We start from the raw sequence: 23,219 nt of genomic DNA, 5'->3' as shown, positions 1-23,219 counted from the left end.
GCCATTAAGAATCTATTATTGTTTTTTTCTATTTATGTGTTACCCATATTTTTTTATTGTTTTATCCAAATAGATCAATTTCACGGTATTTTCTGTTCAAGAGTGTAATTTTGGTATAAATTTCAGATGCATTACAAAATAATCCTATGTTTGAATCTCTATCAAAAGAAGATTTTTAATAAAGTCGCTATGTCCGTATTCATTTTTTTTAATTAATCATTTCTTTTTTTCGTTTACATTCCTATTGTTTTACTATTTTTATACACTATAAAATTCAGGATTTCTTTCTAGTAACAATTTGTAGATAATACTCAGAAAGGTATTCATTATTGGATATTTTTTATGCATAAAAAAGCTCACTTACCAATGTAAGGTGTAGAAAAAGCTTGTAGAAGGCACACCATTCCACTTAAGGCACCGAAAAGGAAGGTCGAACAGCGCCGGCCCATGCATTGGAGCGCCATTGTTGCAAAAATTAGTGCTACAATCTCTGCAGCGGCGCACAGAGAGAAACATAGTTGTATACTGATTTCGGATGGCATGAACACTGAATAGTAGGTGAGACCGAGACATGCAGTAGATGAAAATGATCTGAAACATAAAATGGACTATATTAAAATAATCTGATGATATTTGGTAAAAATGTCTTAAAAGTTGCCCGTGATGTAGAAGTCGAAATAAAAAAAATTGAAAATGGATGTACGAGTAAAAATAGATGAAAAAGATATTACTAATAGTATAAATAGACATTGAATTGATAAGTCCAGAATTTTTTAACGAATGAAAAAATCTTGTACGAGTAAAACGATTTAGATAATATTTGTATAAGAATAGCAAAAATATTTCAAATAGAATTTTTCCAACCATGGAATGACTGAAAATTTGACGTAAGATATATAACATTAAATCATAGAAAATAAATAATTTCAAATCTTGGAAGAGAGATAATATCATTCACAGTTCAAAAAAAAATAAATAATGGATCATCCAGTTTTTACAACATTTTTCTCATCCAAAGAGTAAAAATTTATTAAAATGTTTAAAACAATGAATGTCGTGCTCCTGTTATTGGAAAAAAGAATTTTTTTCAAAAAAAAAAGAATTATTAATTTTAAACATGGATTTCTTTAGAATTCAAGAAACTCATTGAGGTTCCCAAATTTCAGAACGTATTCTGATTCCTTTAAATATGAACTAAGATCGGAGATACCTAATTTTTAAAAATATCCCTTTTTGTTATTTGTTTGTTCGGCATTTGATTTAATGGAATATTTTTTGTGGAAAGAATTTGAATGATATTTCAAAGTCATGATTCGCTAAAAAAATATTTTATTAAATAAATAAATAGAAATTTTCATATGGAAATAATGTACTCGTGTCAAATAGCAAAATTCATCACAATGTATCAAAATGCAATTTTTTGGTTAAAGACCAATTGGAAATATTTTCTACATGACAGGTACTAATCTTAGACGAGCAAGAGAAAGGCCTGATATTGGCATCTACCCACACAAGACAGTAATAACGGAAAAAGAAAAGAAACTTATTTTAAAATAATCTTCAGAAAAAGATGTGTGGACACACATTTTATGAAGTCAGCTCTATTTGTGAAAAGACCTTTTGATTCCTTTTAATTGAACATAATCATGTATCAATTTCCTTGAAATGTTTATCTCAGAGCGCTCTAACACATCGGAAGCCAGAAGAGATTACAATTTTCTGTTTCTCCGTCTTTCATATTCTGAAGAACCATATAGCATTCTCAGATATTATACTAGCTCATTTTTTAGATATTATTTTTCCTTATCAGTTTTTAACATCTTATAATGCTATTCTTAAGGAATTCCCTTTTTACTCAAAATATATTTACAGTTAAAATTATATATCTGATATAATGCATTTGAGTTTCTTTTGTGTTGAAAATTTCATGTTAAATGTTACTTTTCAAAAATCTTGAAACCTGCTACACTAGCGTGATGGGAAATATATATATATGCTCTTGCTTTTCAAAATTCTTGCCCTAAAGCAAAAATTGAACCTATTTCATGTTTGTGAATTTGCAGTAGCGACTTGAAAGTTGGAAAAGTCATATTATTCTCGATACATAAAAGATTCGGGAAAATATGCTTTTTCGGTTTAATGTTTTTCTTATACTGACGTTCTTATAGGGCAAGGTGAAAATTCTGAATGTTGCCTCTGAAATATTTGTTAAGCTTTTAGAAGTGTTCCGGCAAAATTTCTTCACCGTGCTTTGTGATTCTTCTCATAGAAAATATCTATCATGAACGGATTATTTTCTTTTATACTGAATAGAAGAAGCTATAAAGGTATTGACTATGCAAATATATGCCAGTACAATGTTGCATTGAAAATGTATTATCCATGTTTGTGTAATGGATTCCTCTTCCAAAAAGAAATATTTTTATTTACTTTGAGTGAATAAAAAGGAAGCCATAATTTTGGAAAAAGCTATTAAATTTTGTGTGGAAGTAAGATGAAGTAAGAAAACACAAATTTTATATCTTCAGGCGAAAAGCTATTTAATCCCGTTTTATTCAATTTTTTATTATTAGTTCTAAATTACATGCATAGTATTATTATTCTGGGAAATATTAACTTATTGATATAAAATGGTGAATATCTGAATAGCGAATCGAACTATGATTGTGATAAATTTTAAAATCTGACGTGAAGGCAAATTAGAAGTTAATATAAATATAATAAAGGCATACATAATAATTTGAATTGAATTTAAATTCTTATCTGTCTTGAAATAAACAATTGTTCTCATTAATTGGACAATTAAATCAGAGAAGCGATTAATTTAAAACTAAAGTTTCGTCTTTCTTATGTATTACAGTTTACCTTTAAATCCTTGTATAGATTTTAAAAAATATAAAAAAGGTTAAATTGAATCAAGAGAACAATTAATTGAAAAACAAAAAATTGCTTGGATATACTTGCATTATATTTAATTGAAATTGGATTCATATATGGATAGAAATAAAGGAATATCCGTATAATTATGTCAAACTAAAACAATGTGGATGAGGTTAAAAAATTATTTAGCAGAAAGTTAAATCGATCTATTTTCACTTATGAAGAAACGTATTATTAATTATATGGACAGTTATATTTAACCTCATAACTGTTAAGCGAATTTCACCCTTTTTGTAAGCTGTATAAGCATAGACAATTAAATAAATAAACATTTAACCGAATACCTATATCAGTTATATACATTCAGGTATCGTATCGTAGAAAAAATTAAACCAATCCTTGATCGTATAATTCAATAGAAAAAAATAGCTAATTTTATATCCTTAATAGTACACATAAATTTAATAATATTGTGTGATATTAAAAAATAGTTGCAATATTGTACAATACAGAATAACATGGCATCACAGAGTTTTGTATAATATTGTGCAAGAAGCTGCATAAAACGAATAAAAACTCCAAAATCTTTAAAAGGATAAAACCTCAAGCTTTAAATGGGATTAAGAAACTAAATAAAATCCTTAAGGTAATCCTAATAGCGTAATACAAATCCTTAAAAGAAGGAAACTTCTAATTAGGAGTAGTAAACAGCAGCATAAATATGAGTTAATAATATACTTGAATATTATGTTGGATTAATGAGTGAAGAAAGCATATAGTATTTTGAGAATAAAATTCGTAGATCTTTTTTAACCATTGTCAAATAGCAAATTCTCACACTCTGGATTCTATTAATAGTTCTTTGAATGTTTAAAAAGTGATGACACTAAAAATATTTGAATGATGAAATTGTTCTCTCTTCGCCTAAAACTTTTCGTTTTTTAAACTTTTAGAATGATCCCGCGATGAATTTCAAAATATAATAAAATTCGAATTTATTTACTGGAAATAAGTGCGAAAAGAAAAAGGTTGAAATTTGAAATAAAGTACAAAATCTTGAAAGCTAATATTAGAAGTGTTACGATTAATTGATTGTTATTAATAATAATCAGTTATAAATCACATTAACTAGTTAATATCAAACATAACCAATTCATTACAATTCATTGTAATAAAATATAAAATGATAGTTGAAAAAAACTGTTTTTTATGAAGGTATAGGAACGTTAATAATTAACAAAAACCCTATGAGCGCAAAATATTCTACAATAGTGTAACAATATTGCTGACATTAAGAATATCGAAGAAAATCTTGGATAAATTTTGAAATATCTTGAGCCATCATGTTATCTTATGGGTTCAACTTTTCATGTCGTAGAACTTTTAATATTAAGAAAAAAACCTAAATAGAACTTTTAATATTAAGAACTTTTAATAATAAGAAATCCTTTTATTTACTGAAAATACATCAAAAATTGGAAGGAACTTCTAAAACATGAATCTCAAGATTCGTCAGAGCATGTCTAAATTCTTTTCATGAAATTAAAGATTATGTTATGATTCAACTTTTCATGTCGAAGAACTCTTAATATAATGAAATAAATCCTATTTATTTACCAAAAATATATCAAAAAATGGAAGGAATTTCTAGAACATTAGTCTCAAGATTCGTCAGAGCATGTCTAAATTCTTTTCATGAAATTAAAGATTATGTTATGATTCAACTTTTCATGTCGTAGAACTTTTAATATTATGAAATAAGTCCTATTTATTTACCAAAAATATATCAAAAATTGGAAGAATTTCTAGAACATGAGTCTCAAGATTCGTCAGAGCATGTCTAAACTCTTCTCATGCAATTAAAGTATAATGAAAAGAAGCGGACACATGATTCGAGACCTGAGGCGAAATTTCCAAAATCTTTCCCGTCTTAAAGAGTTATTTCGGCCTCAGGAGATTTCCAACAGTTTAACTCGTGCGTGCATTGATTAACGATCGTGGAACTAATGTTGAACGAGAGTAATCTGGAAAAGAGATGCTTCTTCTGTAAATTTTCAGTTTTAGGTAGGAAGCCCATTAAACTTCAAATGGGGTTTTGGAGGACTTGAAAAGCTCGCTGGCTTGGTCAAGTTTTGTAATTACGCCAGAAAATTTCAAAAGCTGAAATCAGCGATGTGGAGTTACTGTTTCAAAGTTTCTTAACCTAGGCCTTAACCTTTGTTTTAGTGAAACTATTAGATTTATATGCAATACAAGTATATTACTCCGTGTAAAAGTTTGAAATATTAAATCTCCGAATGAAATTTGGAATTGATTTAAATCTTTAGCTTCAAAATGTTTGATGTAAACATAAAAGAATTTTAAAAGGCTAACAAACATTTAAATTTCTGTAGGAATAATGTTCTCACATGAAATATTTCACATCATATAATTACGTATTTATAATATACGTATTTATAATTACTCATTACGTATTTATAATATACCAGTTTAAAATATTAAATATTAAAACATCTAAATACACTTACGAAATGAAGATGAGAAGGATAATTTTCTTCCTCATGTTAACTGTGCTCAGGAGATCACAAAGAGTATGGCCTCCTGTATCTCTTTCCTTATCCTCTTGCAAAGCTAGTTCCACTCGAAATCTTCTCTGAAACAAATGCAAAAAAAATAATTATTTTTTTCAAATCCAATTCATTAATGCATGTAATGGCTAATATATTCAGTTGCTGAATTGACAATTTAAATGTCTAGTGCAATAATTTTATGAGTTCATCTAATTAATTCTTTAGTCTTTTTTAATGCGTATTCTTGATGGAGTTTATTTTTGCTATAAAATTTCTTACTAATTTTATACATTTGGAACAATTTCTAGTTTTTTAAAAAATTATTTACATGAATATGTTTATCTAAGAATGCAATATAATTTTTAGTTTAATTTGCATGATGTCAATAAACTCTATAATTTATTGAACGTTTAGAAAAAAAAAACATTATCATTGAATAAAATAAAAAGTTGCAGATATAAATGTTTGAAAGAATAAATTTGTTAACATTTTATATTAATAAAATGTTAAAAAAATTATTTAAAAAATGGTCCTGTAAGATTAAATAATACTATAAATTCTGCAATTTGAAAAAGACTAAGTGTTTTTTGGAAGAGAGAAAATGGTTTTGAAGTATCACGAACAGATTCTGCATTAAATAACTATTCAGATATTATTTTAGTTAAAACAATTTAGTTATTCTTAACATTTTATGAGCAATTAAAATATTTTATTGGATTGAAATAAATATATATTTATTTAAACAAATTCAAACTTGAAGAGTTAAAAAAGAATAGTTTAAAATAAACCATTAGTTTCAAAGAAAATAACTCGTATACTATTCTGTATTCTGAAAAAAAAATAAATGTATGCTCTTTATATGTTTAAAAATATTTTATAAGGAAATGAACAACACAATTTTTAATTTATGATTTATTTTCTGCAAAGCAAAACGAGAGTTAGACATTTTATTTTAATTTCATATAAAGTTTTTTGAAGAGCTATAAAAAGTTAGGTAAAGAATACATTAATATCGCATGTTTTAAGCAAAACATGTTTTTAAAATGCCATACGCAGATAAGACTAAATTTTTATTGTAATACATTTTAGAAACTGCAAAATAATATAGAATATTCTTTTATTTTTTATAATATAAACATTAAATAGAAGATTTGTGAATATATTAATATAGCTAAGAGTAATTTTAAATGTTAATATTAAAATAAATTGCAATTTATTGGCTTTGGTAAAAATAAATTAAGAATTTTTCTATCAAAAAATACAAAAAATAAATGAATTTCTTTGCTGTGTTTTTGCAATGAATAAGGAATTAAAAGCCTGTTATTGATTTATTTAAATTCATTATTTTCCAAATACGAAATTTATTTGAAATTAAATGAATTTAAAAGTATCAAGATCATCACTTCCTTATCATTCAGTCATTCAATTAAACATGAATGCTCATATAAATAAATAGAAAAAATATTTTACAGTGTAATAAATGTGTTTTTTACATTGTTGTATTATTAGAAATATTAATAGTAAAAACATGTACAGAAATTTAAAAATTCAATGATTTTTTCATCATTAGATAAAATATTAATTATATTGATATATCAAAAAACAAAGTAATATTTTCTTCCAAAAATTAACCTGTATCAATAAGAGTTCCCGAAATGAACCATTCATTGATCTTCAAGAAAAAATAACTTGTTACTGGAAACGAGTTTTGAAATAAGTTATCTGCAACCAATCAGCAATAGCACAAACACATGAAAATCGATGTTGAAACATAGAATCAAGAATATCGAATTGGACATTTTCTTAAACAAACGATATTTTCCCCCGATTTCCTAATCAGTACCTGGCAACACTGCCATTCAGGCACTGGGGACCACTTCAGATAATTACAATTGACATAAAAAATGTATTAATATCTTCGAAGAGCGTTTTACCAAAGATTAACTTTTATGGCAAAGAAACAATTTGACGAATTGAGGTCATTCGGTGGAATTTGCCCATTTCGTAACAGTCAAGATGACGAGGCTTTGAAGCGAGTACAGCAGTTTTTATACGATTAATATTTGGAGATAAGGACTTTTTCGTCTGCGTTGATGTTTTTTTACTGAGATTATCTACTTTTAGTAGAGTTTTGGATTTTTAAAGAGCATCGCAAAGAGTTTAGTGGCCCTTAAAATAACTAAGAAATCGACAATTTCGTTTTTTATTTTCAAATCATAAGCGATTTTTATTTTTGACAAATCACTTTCTTCCCTAAGTTATTGAATTATCTTGAAAGTTTTGGCAAAGTAAGCAGCAAAGATATTTGTGTTCATATCTTGATTCGCCACTAAAGTTGTATTCAATTCAGTTGAAATCATTCATTTTTTTTAAAATCATTACATTCAGAGAGAATTTCCTGAAAAAGCAATAAATTTTTTATGACGGTTATTGAAAGCGTGTAGAAAAACGAAAATACGAAACCTTTAACATTTACTTTTTATATTTAAAACGTATTCTTATTAACTGTATAAAAAATATATAATTTATTTTACTTAATTTCTTAGAATCCTAAAATGCTTAAAATTCTTTTAAATTTAAGGTGATTATTATATAAAGTGGTTAATACAAAATTAGTTTGTTATAGAAGCGAGCAACTGAGATGGACAAAAATATTTAATTTTCTATGATAATAAACGCCACTTAATTCTTTTGTGAAATATATTTTTTTATTATTAATAATATTATAACTAATTAAACAAAAGTAAATGAACAATTAAATTTTGTGTCTTCATTTACGTAGATCTTTTTAGATAATTGGGAAATAGTTTCGTCATTATAGTAATTTTCTTGCATTTAAAAATTTTATATGAGATGAAGAAGAATTATGTAATTTTTGAATGTATTATCTTACTTGCTGGATTCTTCAAGGAATGTCCTTCATCCCTAAATAGATTATTAATTAATCAGACTCACTTACAGAAAAGTCAGAATTTTCCTGGTTGGTAAACGGTAATCCCAGAGACTATGGAATGACTCAGATAATGTTTTTTATAATCTTTTAATCATATATTGATTTAAGGAAATCGTTTGAAATAATACAAAAAATGCTCCATATTTCTTCAGAGTCCGTTTTTCTGCTGTTTCCAGTGATCTCAAAAAACTAAGTTTTGGTTGTTTCTCTGAAGAAACATCCCCTAATTTGTCAGCTAATGCCCTTAGACTATAATAATTTGCTAATGATTTTAAGTTGCATAATTTATATATCATTCTAACATCAATACTGCAGAGCAGAACTCAGAAAATGACACTCCATCACTAAAACAGAAATCAGAGATTATGACCCACCATAAGAAAGCATTTAATGCGCATTGAAATTAGAAAATCTATTAATTCAATTAACCAATAGAAAGTGAAAACGCTACTTGAAGTAGAACACTTAATCTATTAATAACCTATTTTTTGTGATATTTACATTATCAAATATAAACGGCTTTTGTATAGCATGATAAATTGATTTTGTATAGCATGATAAATTGATTTTGTATAGCATTTTTTATAGCATTTTGTATTGATATGTATCAGGAATGAAGTTTATTAGATCTTCATTCTGGCGTATTGAAATAAAAAGAAATATTTCCATTTCAAAATTAAATTAGGATTAATTGAAGATAAATTATTTGTTCCTTTTCTTCAGCATCAATTTTTTTTTATTGAAAAACTCCAAAATGGCTAATTTCTTCATCCGCATTACATATTCTATTTTGTCATCATTACATTCTTCATTTTCTTTTATATTTGTCATTTAATGACTGCAAATCATCATTAACAACGAATTTTCATACCCATAAAGTTATATTATTATAAAATATGGGATAGTTTTTTAAAGGTCAGTTGTTAAAATGCCACTATAGAGTAAACATGAACAACGGGGGAAAATCACTGCTTTAGCAAATTAAACATAATTTTCCATTAAGTAATAAATTATTCCAAATATTTGAAAGTTATATTTAAAAAATTATATTGACACGTAATAATAATGTATGTGTTACATAGAGGTGTTTCCAATTTCACCGCTTCTATCTGGAAATCTTTTTGTCATATTAAAGCCCTGTTTCCAGTAATTCTGCGAGAAAAATTACCAAAAGAAATCGAGATCACTAATCTATTTCTTAAAAAAATGGATCTCAGAGCTAAAATCGAATAGCCCTCACAGAATTTATATGTTTTGGACGTGAAATTTATTAAAATTATAGTTTTATTTTCCTTAATACACTTGTATCTAAAGTATACAATAATTAGAGAATAGTGCTGCAAACAGAAAAAGTGACTCCCTCATTCATCTAGAATATTTTTTTCTAAGAACATAGTTTTCAGTTCGCTAAAGTATCACTTGTATCGAATTAAATTACCATTTCAAATTATTCTTTATTATCAGTTACCCATATCCATTCTAAAAATTACTTTTTAATATAATGTACTTAACATTCATTTTACTTTTAATAAATTTTGAATTTTTGCTGACAAAGCCTTCTTATCTCGCTTGATTTTTATCATAAAGATTGATAATTTTTATAAATGATTAAATTAAGTTTGCAACACCAGGTTTGATGGTTGAGAGAATTAGCAAGCAATGAAAGTAGCATTTAAATGATCCATAAATCATTGTGCTAACATATTATCTGATTGAATCTTTCTTGAATGCAATGACATATTTTTGGAATTTAGATTGATGGTATTATTAAATATTGTTTCATGATAATATTGCATTAAAATCATATTATAAAACACATGAAATTATTTTTTTGCCGTAAGAAATGCAAATGTTATTTGAATAAATAAATACTAGGTATTCTGCGAAATCAAATTTTATAAAAGGATACTATTTCTGGATGAAAGTTGAAAAATTAAAAGGTAACTTTTGGTTTGACAACGATTACTAATTTCTACGAAGACATTGCTGGTTTCTCTACATTTTTAAATTCCCATTAATAAAACTTTATAATATGTTTGCAAACAAATAGATGAACATTGAGTTCTATTTATTAAAACAAAACCATTGTTGTCTATATGTAAAATAATTATGATTCATGTTATTTGAAGAGAGATGATAAAATAATTATAAGACAAATTTTATTATTTTGCAGTGATTATTCAATAATATTTAATACTTATGATGTTAGTCAAAGAAACTTCTAAGATTGAATAACATTATTACGAAGGCCGGGATAGCCTGGTTGGTAGAGCGTTGTATTCGCGTCCCTTAGGTTGCGAGTTCGAACCCCGCGTGCTTGGTAACTGACGCGCGTATAAATCTGTGGTGGTCGCAAAGTCCTCCATGTCGAGAGTAATACCACTGGGTGTACTGGATCAGGGGTGTTCGTTCTCTGATTCAGGACTAAAATACGCTCTGTGAATGAAATGCGAGAATGAAGTACGCCCAGTAAAAAGGGTTGTGATGTGATGTGTGTGTAGTTAAGTAGTACTCCCGGCCCAAGTTGGCTCTACGATGAAAACACGAGGCGTTCCTCTTAGGCTTAATTCGGCTGTTTGTGAACAGTGGGTTTGTCCGTAGCCGTAGCAAGTGCCATATGTAACAACAACAAACAAATTTATTATAACTATTACAAAAGGTTTGTATTTTCTCTAATATAATTATTTATAATGTAAAGGGGAAATCAATGAAGGAACATTCCAACAAGTATCAAAGATCCTACCATAAATATACAAGAATATTAATTAAAAAAAAGAAAAAAACAAATCTTGCAATTATATCTCTTCAAAAAATACTACATTTAGGAGAGAAAAATTATTCCAAAAACTACACTCCTTGGATATGGGGGAAAAATGAAGCAGCAGCACGAATATTCATTTAAAATCGCAGAGACAGATTTATGATTCTCTGAAACAAGGCGATATACTTTTAACGAAGATAAACTTCGTTTTGACAGAAAGGAATAAGAAATTAGATGCATCAGCACATATGATACAAGATACAGCTGTTATCTTTACCGTAAAAATAATACACAAGATGTGTCTTTAAACTCTTTTCTTAGAGTAAAAAAAAGTGTCAGTTTTCCAAGGTAATTCAAATTTTAAAAATGCATTTATCCGAAAACATCAGTCCTTTACTTCTTGTATAATATGCTTTCCTTATATGCTTACTTGTTTTCATATGATATAATTTCTTGCAAAGATATTAACTTCTCGTTCCATGCATTGATCCTCAACGCTAGACACTTGCTCATAAATCAAGACTTCTTTAATCTCTTTGAGTAAGTCTCTTTGACGGATGGACTGATTCTGATGCTTAACGTCTAATGACCCCATGAAGATTACTTTCAGATTTATGGATAATTATTTACCTATCAGTTCACGTTTATTTAATAACTCAGCATTGCCAAGAATGTTGAATTTAAGTCTTCAATCAGAAAATAATAGTATAAAGTAGCATCTGTTTGTTTTTATTAAATCATAAAAAATCTTTCTCCAAATTTAATAGTTACTTGGAAATGATAATACTTAACTTATTTTGTCATTGATGCAATAGTTTAATCGTTTTACTGTTAAATGATTTTGGTAATTTTGAGGCTATCAGGATGTTACGTTTGTAATAAAAATAGATGATACTTTTTTTTTGTAAGACATATTAGAAGACTGATTTTGTAAGCATTTAATTGGACTTCTTTCCGGTAGAAACTCAGTGGAATTGAGGAAAGTTGCATTAAACTATAATGAAATTAAACTTCAGAAATAGTAAGAAATACTTCATTTTGATTTCAAGCTTCATTAATTTTATTTATCCCTAAATATCTAATGATTTAGTATAACTTGCCTATTATGCCTCTATTATTTGCCTATTATATAAACATGGCCTATTTTCTAATTGAATACAAATGTTATAAATTGATTAGGAACTTAATATATCAGGAAAGAAAGTTCTATTATAATTTTGAAGGAAATACTTTTTAACAGAAATTTGGCAAGTTCTTAGAATTTTATATAAATAATTCCGTTAAAACTCTTTTCAATTCCGTAAATCTTCATGAGTTATTAAACAATTAGTATATAAGGTAATGTTATAAGTTAGGTAATTATTATATATTAAGCTGACAATGGTGTTTGTGATTTAGTAATAATTTGATAAAAGCAATGTCGTTTAAATTTCAGTATTTTCCATTGCTTCAATATACTTAAAAATCAATTGAATTATTCCGTGGAATATCTAAGTGTTCGACTATTCTTAAAATCATTTTCAGCTCTGTAGTCACACTTGAATCCAAAATTGGTACTGAGTATGAAACTGATATATATACACATTTTTGTGTATATAAGATACTATTTCTACAATTGAAAAGAATGCACTGAAATATGAAGAAAATCAACACGATATTAAAAGAGGATACGAGTATGCAAAGATTGTTACATTGTAAATTTAAACTGTATAAAACTTAATATTGTTGCAGACTGCGTGCATGAGAAAATTATTTCTGCAGTTCGCCATCCATTATTATAAAAGAAAAATATATATCCATAATATTTAATAAAAGTGTCCATAATTTGTATTTATCTTTTTTTCGGAAAGTAGATGTCGCTACTTTTGAGTTATACCATGCCTCATGATTTCAGTTTTGTCATGAAATATAATATCGATTAGAATCTTTTGTTGGATAAAATTGAAAACAATCCAATGTTTGTTTGCAATGAAATATGCCGTTTCTATTCCTAATGACAAATCTTTATTTTGAAATATTTGATTATGTTTGAATTTTATTTAAAAAAAAACATTAAAACTTTTAATAATTTTGAATTTTTGCATAAAATTGATTAAAAAACACCTTAAAAGTCCAGATATTTCAATTAAAAGCAAAGGAATTTTTGAAAATTTGAAGGAATACCATTTTTTGGGGTAAAATGGGGTATAAAGCTATTAAATTATTTACTCAATATTCAGCAGTTAAGAAAAATATTAACTAGTTTCTTGAACAAGAGAAATAAACTGCATTTTTACCCCTTTTTTATAGTTTTTAGTTTTTTTTATAGTTTTATAGTTTTACAAATCTTTAAATATTAGTAGATTGATAACAGGACATTTCAATTATTTTCGCATTATAAAGCATCACAACTGTAAATTAATATCAAATATATAGATTTTTTGTCCTGTACTTCAGAAGTTGCAGAGTCTGTTTGAAAAAAATCCAAATTTGAAAAAAAAGTGCAGCAGATTTTAATTTTTGAGGATTTTAGCTAAAAGATTTTAACAAAATTTAAAATTGCGGAAAATGACTTAAAAATTGAAAATTTAAATAAAATATTGAATATGCAATCAAAAAATTGATTATAACTTCGTAATAATTTCCAAAAAGATCTTTGCGAATATTCGACGTTTCAACGATTTCGCCTTTTTTATTAACAGCTCACAAGAAAAATTTTGAATCCCTGCCTGCTTTTAGTTAATGCATCCACTAAAGGGAAACATCACGGTGTAAAATAAAAAAAAGATCCTATAAATTAAATAAATTACCACGAAAAATAATGCTACTGCTTCCACTTATGATGTAAAAGGTTATAAATTTTGTAATATAAATAATCAAAATTTAAAAAAAAATATTCAAAAAATCAAGCACTTACTATAACAAATCAAAACAACAATTTTGGCTATCAGAATTTTAATTTAAAAAGATATTCTTTTGATTATTTCAATTGTTATATAATACGAATTAATTATTAATTTATGAAATAATTATAGACTGATAAGCAACCTTTCATAATAATGTACTTTATCTTATAACTAATTACTTATTAAAGAATAGAGTTCGTATGTTTCTTTGTTGGCGTCCCATTTCTTCATGACAACCTCTTTTTATCAATCTTTTAAGGAGAAAAATGCCCGTTTCACGAATTTGGACATTTCAGCGGAAGGAATGGCTCATTGAGGTTAGACAGCTTACTTTAGGAGGAAGTAAAGCATTTTTCACATCTTCAAGGATTTTTAAAACTTTAGTTTACTCTTCCATAGTAGAGATTCTTAAGTAACTTATCATTTCTTTTTACGATAAAATAAAGAAGTTGGTATTTTAAACTGTGTATTTAAAAATTTTTCTAAGCATTTTTTTGCATCACAAGAGCACTTTTGTTGACTCATATTAATATGATTATATCAATTATATTGACTGCTTAGAAAAATATTTATGCAATATTGAAAGATAAGAAATTGATTGAGCAAATCAATAACACCGACAAGTAGCATATTTTGAAATGTTTTACAGCGAAAAGTAAAATATTAATTGCATTCAAAGGATCCAAAGTCCCTTTTTTATTGGGGACAGTTACTCTCATCCAAAGGAAGTCTAGCTATAATAAAATGAATATGCTTTAATAGGTGAAACATCTTTCTACAAAGACTAGCTGGAAAATTTCTTGTTGGTTTTTTTTATCCTGAAAATTTTATGTGGTATCAGCAAGCAATTTTAGACAAATGGATAAATGAATGTAAATAATAATTAAATAATACTTGGCTTCGCCTTTCATATAAATAAGAAACACCAAAATATTTATTACTTGTCTTCTTTTCTTAGTATTAATATGCATGATTTCATTTTATACTTATTAGAGGATGTGTGATCAGATTGTGATTGATTCTTTCCATACATTTCTTATTGTTTTCTTAGAAAAAAGTTGGGGCTACGGTGGCCTGGTGGTAAAGTCTCGGCGTCGAAACCTGAGGGTTTCACATTCAAGATCCGATTGCACAGAAGAACCGTCGTGTAAGTGAGTCTGGTGCACGTTAAATTCACCGAGGCCAATTGTTCTCCCGCTTTTGTGATGTGGAAGTTTGATGTGGAGGGGCTGCTGACTGAAGTGTCGTCCTCGTCATCTGACCGCGGTTTAAAATTACTAGATCCGTCCCGAAATAGTCCTAGAGCTGCTTTAAAACGGGACGCTAATATAACTAAACTAAACTAGATAAAAATTATAATTCTTACCTTATTGGTGATGCTGTAAGTAATTTTAACCCTTGAAACCCCCCTCCCCCACTCACACACACGCAAAAATGAAACATCATATCCTTATCGCTTGATAACAGCAAGCACCTTCTAGAAATTACTGGGAAGAATTGGTAAGAAAACGATACAATGGAACGTCTCCGCCCCCCACCCCAATTGCGGACCAGGCCTTTTCAGGACTTGTGAGGAAAACCCAAAGGGATGAGGCTGAAATGAGCAATGACAAGATAACAGCCATCCCCAAGATGATATCTAACCAGCTGAGCCTAACACACCAGATGTTACACAGGCAAACAAATAACTTTTTTTTTTGCTGTTGTACGAAAGAGACTATGAATGTCGATGCATACGAGACGATGAATGAATGATTATGTATATGAGTATATCATGATAAATACTAATAAACATATTCTTTCCTAGGACATCTCTAACAAGTAATTAACTGTTAATATTCATGATCATTATGTTAAATCAATAGCAACAAAATTTTAATCAATTAAAGATTAGGTGAGGGAGATTAAGGATTAGGCTCGGAGTCCGTTGGGATCGGGTGCTTCGTCAAAAAAAATCACTCGTGTCGTTTGCCTATAGCCATTTTTCTATATCGAAATATTGTTTTCATTATTATAATTGTAACCTTTCTGAGATCATAAGTATCTAGACATTAGCAGGATCCTGTAATCTGTAAATGAATCAATAAGTAATTGAGAATCCAACTATTAAAGACATTCATAATCAGATTCTCTGAAATAGCATAACAAGAAAAAGTTAGAGCCGGATTTTTTCCCCAAAAATTAAGTATCGGGATAAAGCAATATTTTGAGAAATATAGCAGTAAAACGTTCGTTTCAATTATTTATTCAAACTTTATAGTTTCCAGTATTGGGCCATAAATCGATATCTTGGAGGTATCGATATTTTTTACTTCATATTCTACCCTTTCATATTTTTTCGTTTAAGGCATGTGAAATTCCTTCAAGAAGCTATCTGTTGAGCGCAGTAGAAGAAATATTTCTGAAAACAGTTAGGTAAGTCATTGAACCTATCATATTAAATTTGAAGTTATTGTCTGAAAAGAAAACATTTTTCATCCTGTGTTGGCTACAATGTTTCCATCAAAATTGTCTGAATTTTTTAAAATGGTGATTGTCCTAGTTTCATAAATCTGTTAGTTGAATTTGTATTATGTATATATCGTTTATATGTACATAATATAAATCTATTTATATGTCAATTGTAGGAAGATTTGATGTAAATGTGTCTAGTATTCATCAAACTAATTTTGGGTGACTTTGGTCTGGGTAAGTCGGAATATGTTGTCAAGCAGATAACGGCAATAATTGATTTGAAAAATACAGATATTATTCTATCCGGATCCAGAACACACTCTAGATTTGTATAGAAATCTTCTCTCAATTAATTATATACTAGAAGCCATAGTAGGAGAAAAAACGATTTATGCGATTGGTTAAAAGATTAGTGACTCATTAATAATATAAGGAATAAACCATTTTGAAATTTCAGCTGTTTTCGATATGGTTGCTGATTTAAATTTTATATAAAACCATTAAATAATTTAAAATAAATATTTTCAAGTATTGAAGAAATTTTCAGCTTTTTTTTATGCTAATTTTGTTGCTAGCTGAGTTCATTTTGGAACCCATGTATCAATTTTTTTTATCAAGCTTAAAATCAATTTACTTTTCTAATAATTCAAATGAAATAATAATAGGCAAATGAGCAATTAATTTATTAAATGATCAAAAGAAGCTAAGCATGTTATATTTCTCTAATAAATCCAGTTAATTTGCGAAATTTTTTAACATATTTGTAGTACAGATATGATTATTTTAGTGCAAGGACGATAGCAAAATTATATGGTAAAACTCTAAAAGTGTTCTAGAGTTATCATTGCATTTAGATCATTTCCTTCTATCTTTCAAATCGTGTTATTTAATATATTAATTGCCCGTGCTATTTTCAGCACTTTGTCTCACCTATTTTTATGAAATATTCATTAAAATATTTCCTCTTTCTTTTAATTCAGAGTATTTATATGAATTAAAGAGCTATCATATTATCATATCAAAAGAATTAATAGCAGCGATTAAAAATTCTGTGTAAAATAATAATGACCTTATAATTATGCATAATGTATTTGGCGGATTAATTAACAAAACATGTATTCAGCACATAACAAATTTATAATTTATGATGATGGGATTTAAACACTTGGAAATGAAAGCTTGTGATATAAATAATTAATTTAAAAAATTGATATTCATATGGATAATAAAAAAAACATTCGATATCGATACGAAAAAACTATCTTTTCTTTATTTGAAATTGTTGAAAGCTATTTGTGTTTGAATATTTAACATATTACCGAGAAATGTGTTTTTCTGAAATACTTCTGGATCGACATAAGTATCATTGAAAATATGAAAACGTATTTTAAATGCATTCATATTTTTGTGGTAAAAACAGCAAAAATTAAAATGAGATACCCAATGTAAACTGAGAATATCAATCATTAATTTTTGATATATTAAAAGCTGGTATTTTATTTTTTTTTCTTTTGAAAAATGCAATAATATAACTTCCAGCATCAAGTACATTATTTTGCATTAATTAATATTTTACTTTGTTTTCAGGTAAGAATTAAAAATATGCTGTAAATAAAATGGGGGAATTATTCCTTTTTTCTTTTTAGCTTTGATAGAAATGGATATGCAAAAATATTAATTGTTGGTGTATTATCAGTATACATGCTATTAATATATAGCTATATATATATATAATTATAGATAGAGAACATAAGTTTTGATTAAATACCTTTTGACAGGAATTATTATGGAAGATACCATGATAAAATAACACAGAAAATTTAAAATTATGCTTGAGTATTTTAAATTTTATATTTCCTTTAAGATAACGCTTTGCTGAGTTATGCAATATTTATCATGTTTCACATTTTATTTACAATAACATCATTTACGTTCTAATGATTTTATCCATGCACTTACCTTCAGATTCACCACATAATCAGGTGATAGTCCTCTTCCATTGGTTGTGGCAATATTCCTCAGAAGTCTTCCGGTTTCCTCGTACCGACCAGTAGACAGTAGCCATTTAGGGGATTCTGGAAAAACCCTGACAATCTGCTCGATTATGGTGCATGATGATAATAAATGCATTCAAAAATAGGTTTTATTTACAAGAGATAAAGGAAAAATAAATCCTTTATAATGCACATTATTAGAAATGCACATTATTAGAATTTTTGAAATATAATTTTAAGAAATAAAATTAAAATAAGTAGTTCAAGGCTTTTAACTATCTCCTGTCTACGGGGAAGGTATCTTCATTTTTGGACACCTCCTAATTCCTCTTTCAAAGTATTTTGTGTTATTTCGAATGAAATTGTTCGAAGAAAGTAGCAATGTTTATTAGCATACACATAAAGGAAATTGCCTTTGTTACACTTTTACACCCTGATTATGTTTTCTGCATGAACTTTCACTTTCCATGCTCAAAATGAGAGATGTTGTTTAAGTGGGTGGCATCCCCATATGGGGATATCATCAGAACCACAGTTTTTAAACATTGAGAAATGAATTTACAATCTTATATAAATTTATAAATTAATGCCTCAAGAATATTAGAGGAATGTCATCTATTAATATTGAGAAAATAGCAATCCATAGGAAAAGAATTTAATCCCTTAAAGGAAGATGCATTTCAGTAATTTTAGCTCTGAAAAGAAACAAGCTGCTACTATTATTTTAATAGTAGCTATTCAATAATTCTTCGGGTTTTTAAAATGAAAAGTTATTATTTTTTTTTGAAGAAAGCTTTTTAATTAATTCCTTTTTCTTGACCACCATGCCGAAAAGAGTTACTAAGCTCTTTATTCAATCTCTAATAAAGAGATAAACAGATTTTTTTTAAAAATATAAATGCTTTATACTAAAAATTTATATCTAATAGGAGAACAAAGAAATTAAATTTTCCAATATTTTTGTATTACACTTTTAAATTTTGAATATCAAATAATATGAAATTATGATTGTATTTAAAACCAGGTGCTGAAATAAACATTAAAAAATAAAGTAATTTTGATAAAAACATTGTTTGTAAAATTGTGTGGTGAATTAGTTTATTCTTTCCATAAATATTTACAAAAGAAGATATTTACTAGACAATGGATTATCAGACATTAATTATAGGGGCAACAACATTAATTGTAATCAGACATTTTTGAAAGAAAAGCACAATCATCTTACAAATAGTTTTCTTAAATATCCTAAACGATCTGATACCACTCAACAACGAATTATTTATGAAATAGCAATGCCGTAATACATAATTAATATTAAGTAATTAAACCATCTTATGTACGAGACTAAAGTAACAGAATAGAAAATTCACATTTACAATATTTTGTCGCAACAAAAAATAGATTAAATAGATGCTAAAAGTTTATAAATTGATGACACCAAATGTTTTAAAAAGAAATAATAAAATCATTTATGTCATGCTACGTCGATTTCAAAATCGCCACGTTAATCAATTGAAAGACATTTTTCAATCATTAATACTAAAATTCCACTGAGATTTCAAATTAAAAATAATCTTTTTGTGGTTATTATTACTCATAATGGTCAGAAAAATTCGTTTGCCATTTAGGACAACATCTTATATATTGTTATATGTTAGTTTTTTTTTATAATAAAGTTACTTCTTGCTTTAGAATATTAAAAAAAGCAATTTGATTTTTTTTCTTATTTATAAAGTTTTTAATGCACGATTGTACAATGTACAGTTTGAATTACGTCTGATGTAAATTGTAGTGAAAGGTTTGAATTTATAAAATCCGTCAATGATAATGATCATGTAGAAGTCAATGAGAAAATGTGTCAATGAAAAATGACATGATTAATGTCATAAAAAAGCCACGAAATAAAGCCATAAAAATAATATTGATTTTGCAAGTAATTGATACTGTTCCTATATTGTTGTTAGGGAAAGTGGCATCATTTGAAACTATACATATGATAAAGACAAGTAAATGAAACCAAACATGGTTAAAAGGAATAGAAAGATACGGAATGAAATAAGAAAATTCGCTGCAATTTCGCTGAAAATTCTCTGCTATTAGGTTTTAAATTACTTAAAATAATTTTGTGATTCTTCAGCTCTTCTTTCCTTGACAATTCATCGAAGTAAAACCGCTTTCTACGAATCAGGCAAGAAAATTTTTCAGTTTAACAAAAAACAACAAGGCATCAAAGAAAAAAAAAAGATATTTTGATTATTCAGATTTTAATTTAGAGAGAAATGCCGGAATAATGAGCTCGAAATATTTGTAGAAGACATCGAAATTAAAATGTTGAATGCAAGAATTTAACTTTTAATTAAAAGAATTTCAGATCAAAAGACTTTTTTTTTAATAAATTTCCCCAAATTCAATAAATTACTTCAACAACATTTCTATACCATTAGATCGATACTTCAGGAAAATTTATGTAAAAAATTACTCGAAAGAGTACAAAATATTATAAGAACGTATAATAATGATAACAATAATTAAATGAGTAAAAATTGTAATAATAATAATAAAAATAAATACGCACACATATTAATAATAATTATAATAAATAAAAAATAAAAATGAATTAATAAAAATAAATAAGTAAAAGCATTTTAATAATAATAATCAATAAGTAAAAAATTTTAATAATTAATTTTTAAAATCGGACTATATTATTCATGAATAATATATATATATATATATATATATATATATATATATATATATATATATATATATATATATATATATATATATATATATATATATATATATATATAATTATTCTTGATAAAGCATACTCCAATTAAATTGTCTTTAAGACTACCTATTGATTTTTAAGGCTGTAAAATTGATGGATTTCTCTCAACATTATGAACAAGCACACAAAAAATTCATTATAACAATTATAAATTTAAATTTCTTTAATTATTTTTAAATAACTTCTTATATTTTTATATTATTAAATTGATAAAGCTAGGCCCCATTAGCAAAAATTTAAAGACTTACAGAGCACAAAGCCAGTTTAACAACAATTAATCATATGATGGAGATGATGATGATGTCGTGTCCGTGTTACTACGGAAAGGGGTTGCAGTAGCTTCTGACGGCAAAGACCCCTAAGCACCCGAGGGCAGAAGTCTGACTTCTAGCTCATGAAACTCACACACATTCGCTTGCACAACCTCTTTTTACAGAAGGGCACATTCACACACCATATTAATTAACCATATATTCCTTCAAATATACTTAATCCATGATTATAACTATGCAAACATATTAAATTTATTTTCAAAAAACTTTTGTTTATTTTGTTTATGACGTTTTTAATATGCTTTCAAACAATCAAATGTTAAATAATAAAATTTTTCCTACTCAAAAATGCTAATTAGAATGAAAAAAAAAATCTTTTATTATTGTGTTTAAATTTTTAATGACAAAAGCCTGCGCATTATTCCACGCAGTGCAATTTTTTTTTTAGATGAATAGGTATTCCCATTTAGTTTTGTCATTTAACTATAACTATTTGAATTGATGCCGTTTCATACATATCAATTCAGAATGCAAGTATACGACTATTTTAAATTGCTTATCGTTATGATGTAAAGAATGAACAAATTTTGATAAGCATATAAACAAAAATCCATACATTTGAACTATTTTCATAAAAGCAGAAAGTTTAAATATTGTGAGATACTCTATTAGCTTTAAATTTTATACCTATTATGAATTCAAGGCTACACAAAAGAATTATTATTTCTCAAGGTTTACATCTCTATTATTATCCCCATATTTAAAATATTTTATACACATTTCGAAACTGACATAAATATTTATATGGAATCGTACACTATTAAGAATGAAGGAAAACACAACATATCAATGACAATAATCTATTTCACGGTTTTTAAGTAAACATTTTTTAATTTGCACTTATTTATTCGTATATTTCTAATTTTCATAAATATACATGGAACATATACACACTCTGATATATTATATCATGTCATGTCAGTTAAAAAATAAAAATTTGAAATATAATGAATGTTAAAATCCATATACGTCGCCTTTATTGATGCGTGTCTGGGGTTGATAATATATATCAATAGACAAAATTTCTTAAGATTTCAAATCATTCATTGAGCAAAATATACAAGAAGTATGTTGAATTGTTAATATTAAATGGGATGAAAATGATGCAAAGGAATGTTTAAACAGACAAGAATACAAAGGAAAAGAAATTATTGGATGATAAAAATGAATATAAATTGATCCGAGATTTCAAGAGAGAAAATACAAAAGGAAACAAAAGAGCTTTATCTTTGCATCTTTTTCATTTTTTTAAACCCGAAGGGAGGAAGTATCATTCAGCAGTTTCGACGATAAGAAATCTGTGGATGGAGATTTGGTACTGTAGCAAATTTACAAAGGATTTAACCGAATTTAGAGAAAAGATTTCGGGAATTATTTGACAATTTATTAAATGTTTCTTTATTATGATTGAGATTATCGATTCTCTGAAAATTCCATTTCATTGATCCATAAGCATTAAATAGATTTCATGCATTCTATCATGGGAATTCAGTTTAGTGCTCTGGCTTTTTTTAGAGAATATATATATATATATATATATATATATATATATATATATATATATATATATATATATAATTATTTCTATTTTATACT

General features: G+C 26.8%; 1 protein-coding gene across 1 annotated transcript in view; it reads right to left on the bottom strand.

The window, feature by feature from the left end:
• The window catches only part of LOC129963957 (beta-alanine transporter-like), a 315,940-nt gene that overhangs the window by 76,053 nt on the left and 216,668 nt on the right, over positions 1 to 23,219 (bottom strand). The window contains exons 5-7 of the mRNA XM_056078583.1: positions 18,463 to 18,589; positions 5,409 to 5,533; positions 365 to 591 (exon numbers count right to left, since the gene is read on the bottom strand). Coding sequence (XP_055934558.1) covers positions 365 to 591; positions 5,409 to 5,533; positions 18,463 to 18,589 — 479 coding nt within the window. The remainder of the gene's footprint in view (positions 1 to 364; positions 592 to 5,408; positions 5,534 to 18,462; positions 18,590 to 23,219) is intronic.

This window comes from Argiope bruennichi, chromosome 3, assembly GCF_947563725.1.
Source record: "Argiope bruennichi chromosome 3, qqArgBrue1.1, whole genome shotgun sequence".
In the NCBI taxonomy this organism is placed as follows: Eukaryota; Metazoa; Arthropoda; class Arachnida; order Araneae; family Araneidae; genus Argiope; species Argiope bruennichi.
This window is presented reverse-complemented; position numbering and strand designations above follow the sequence as displayed.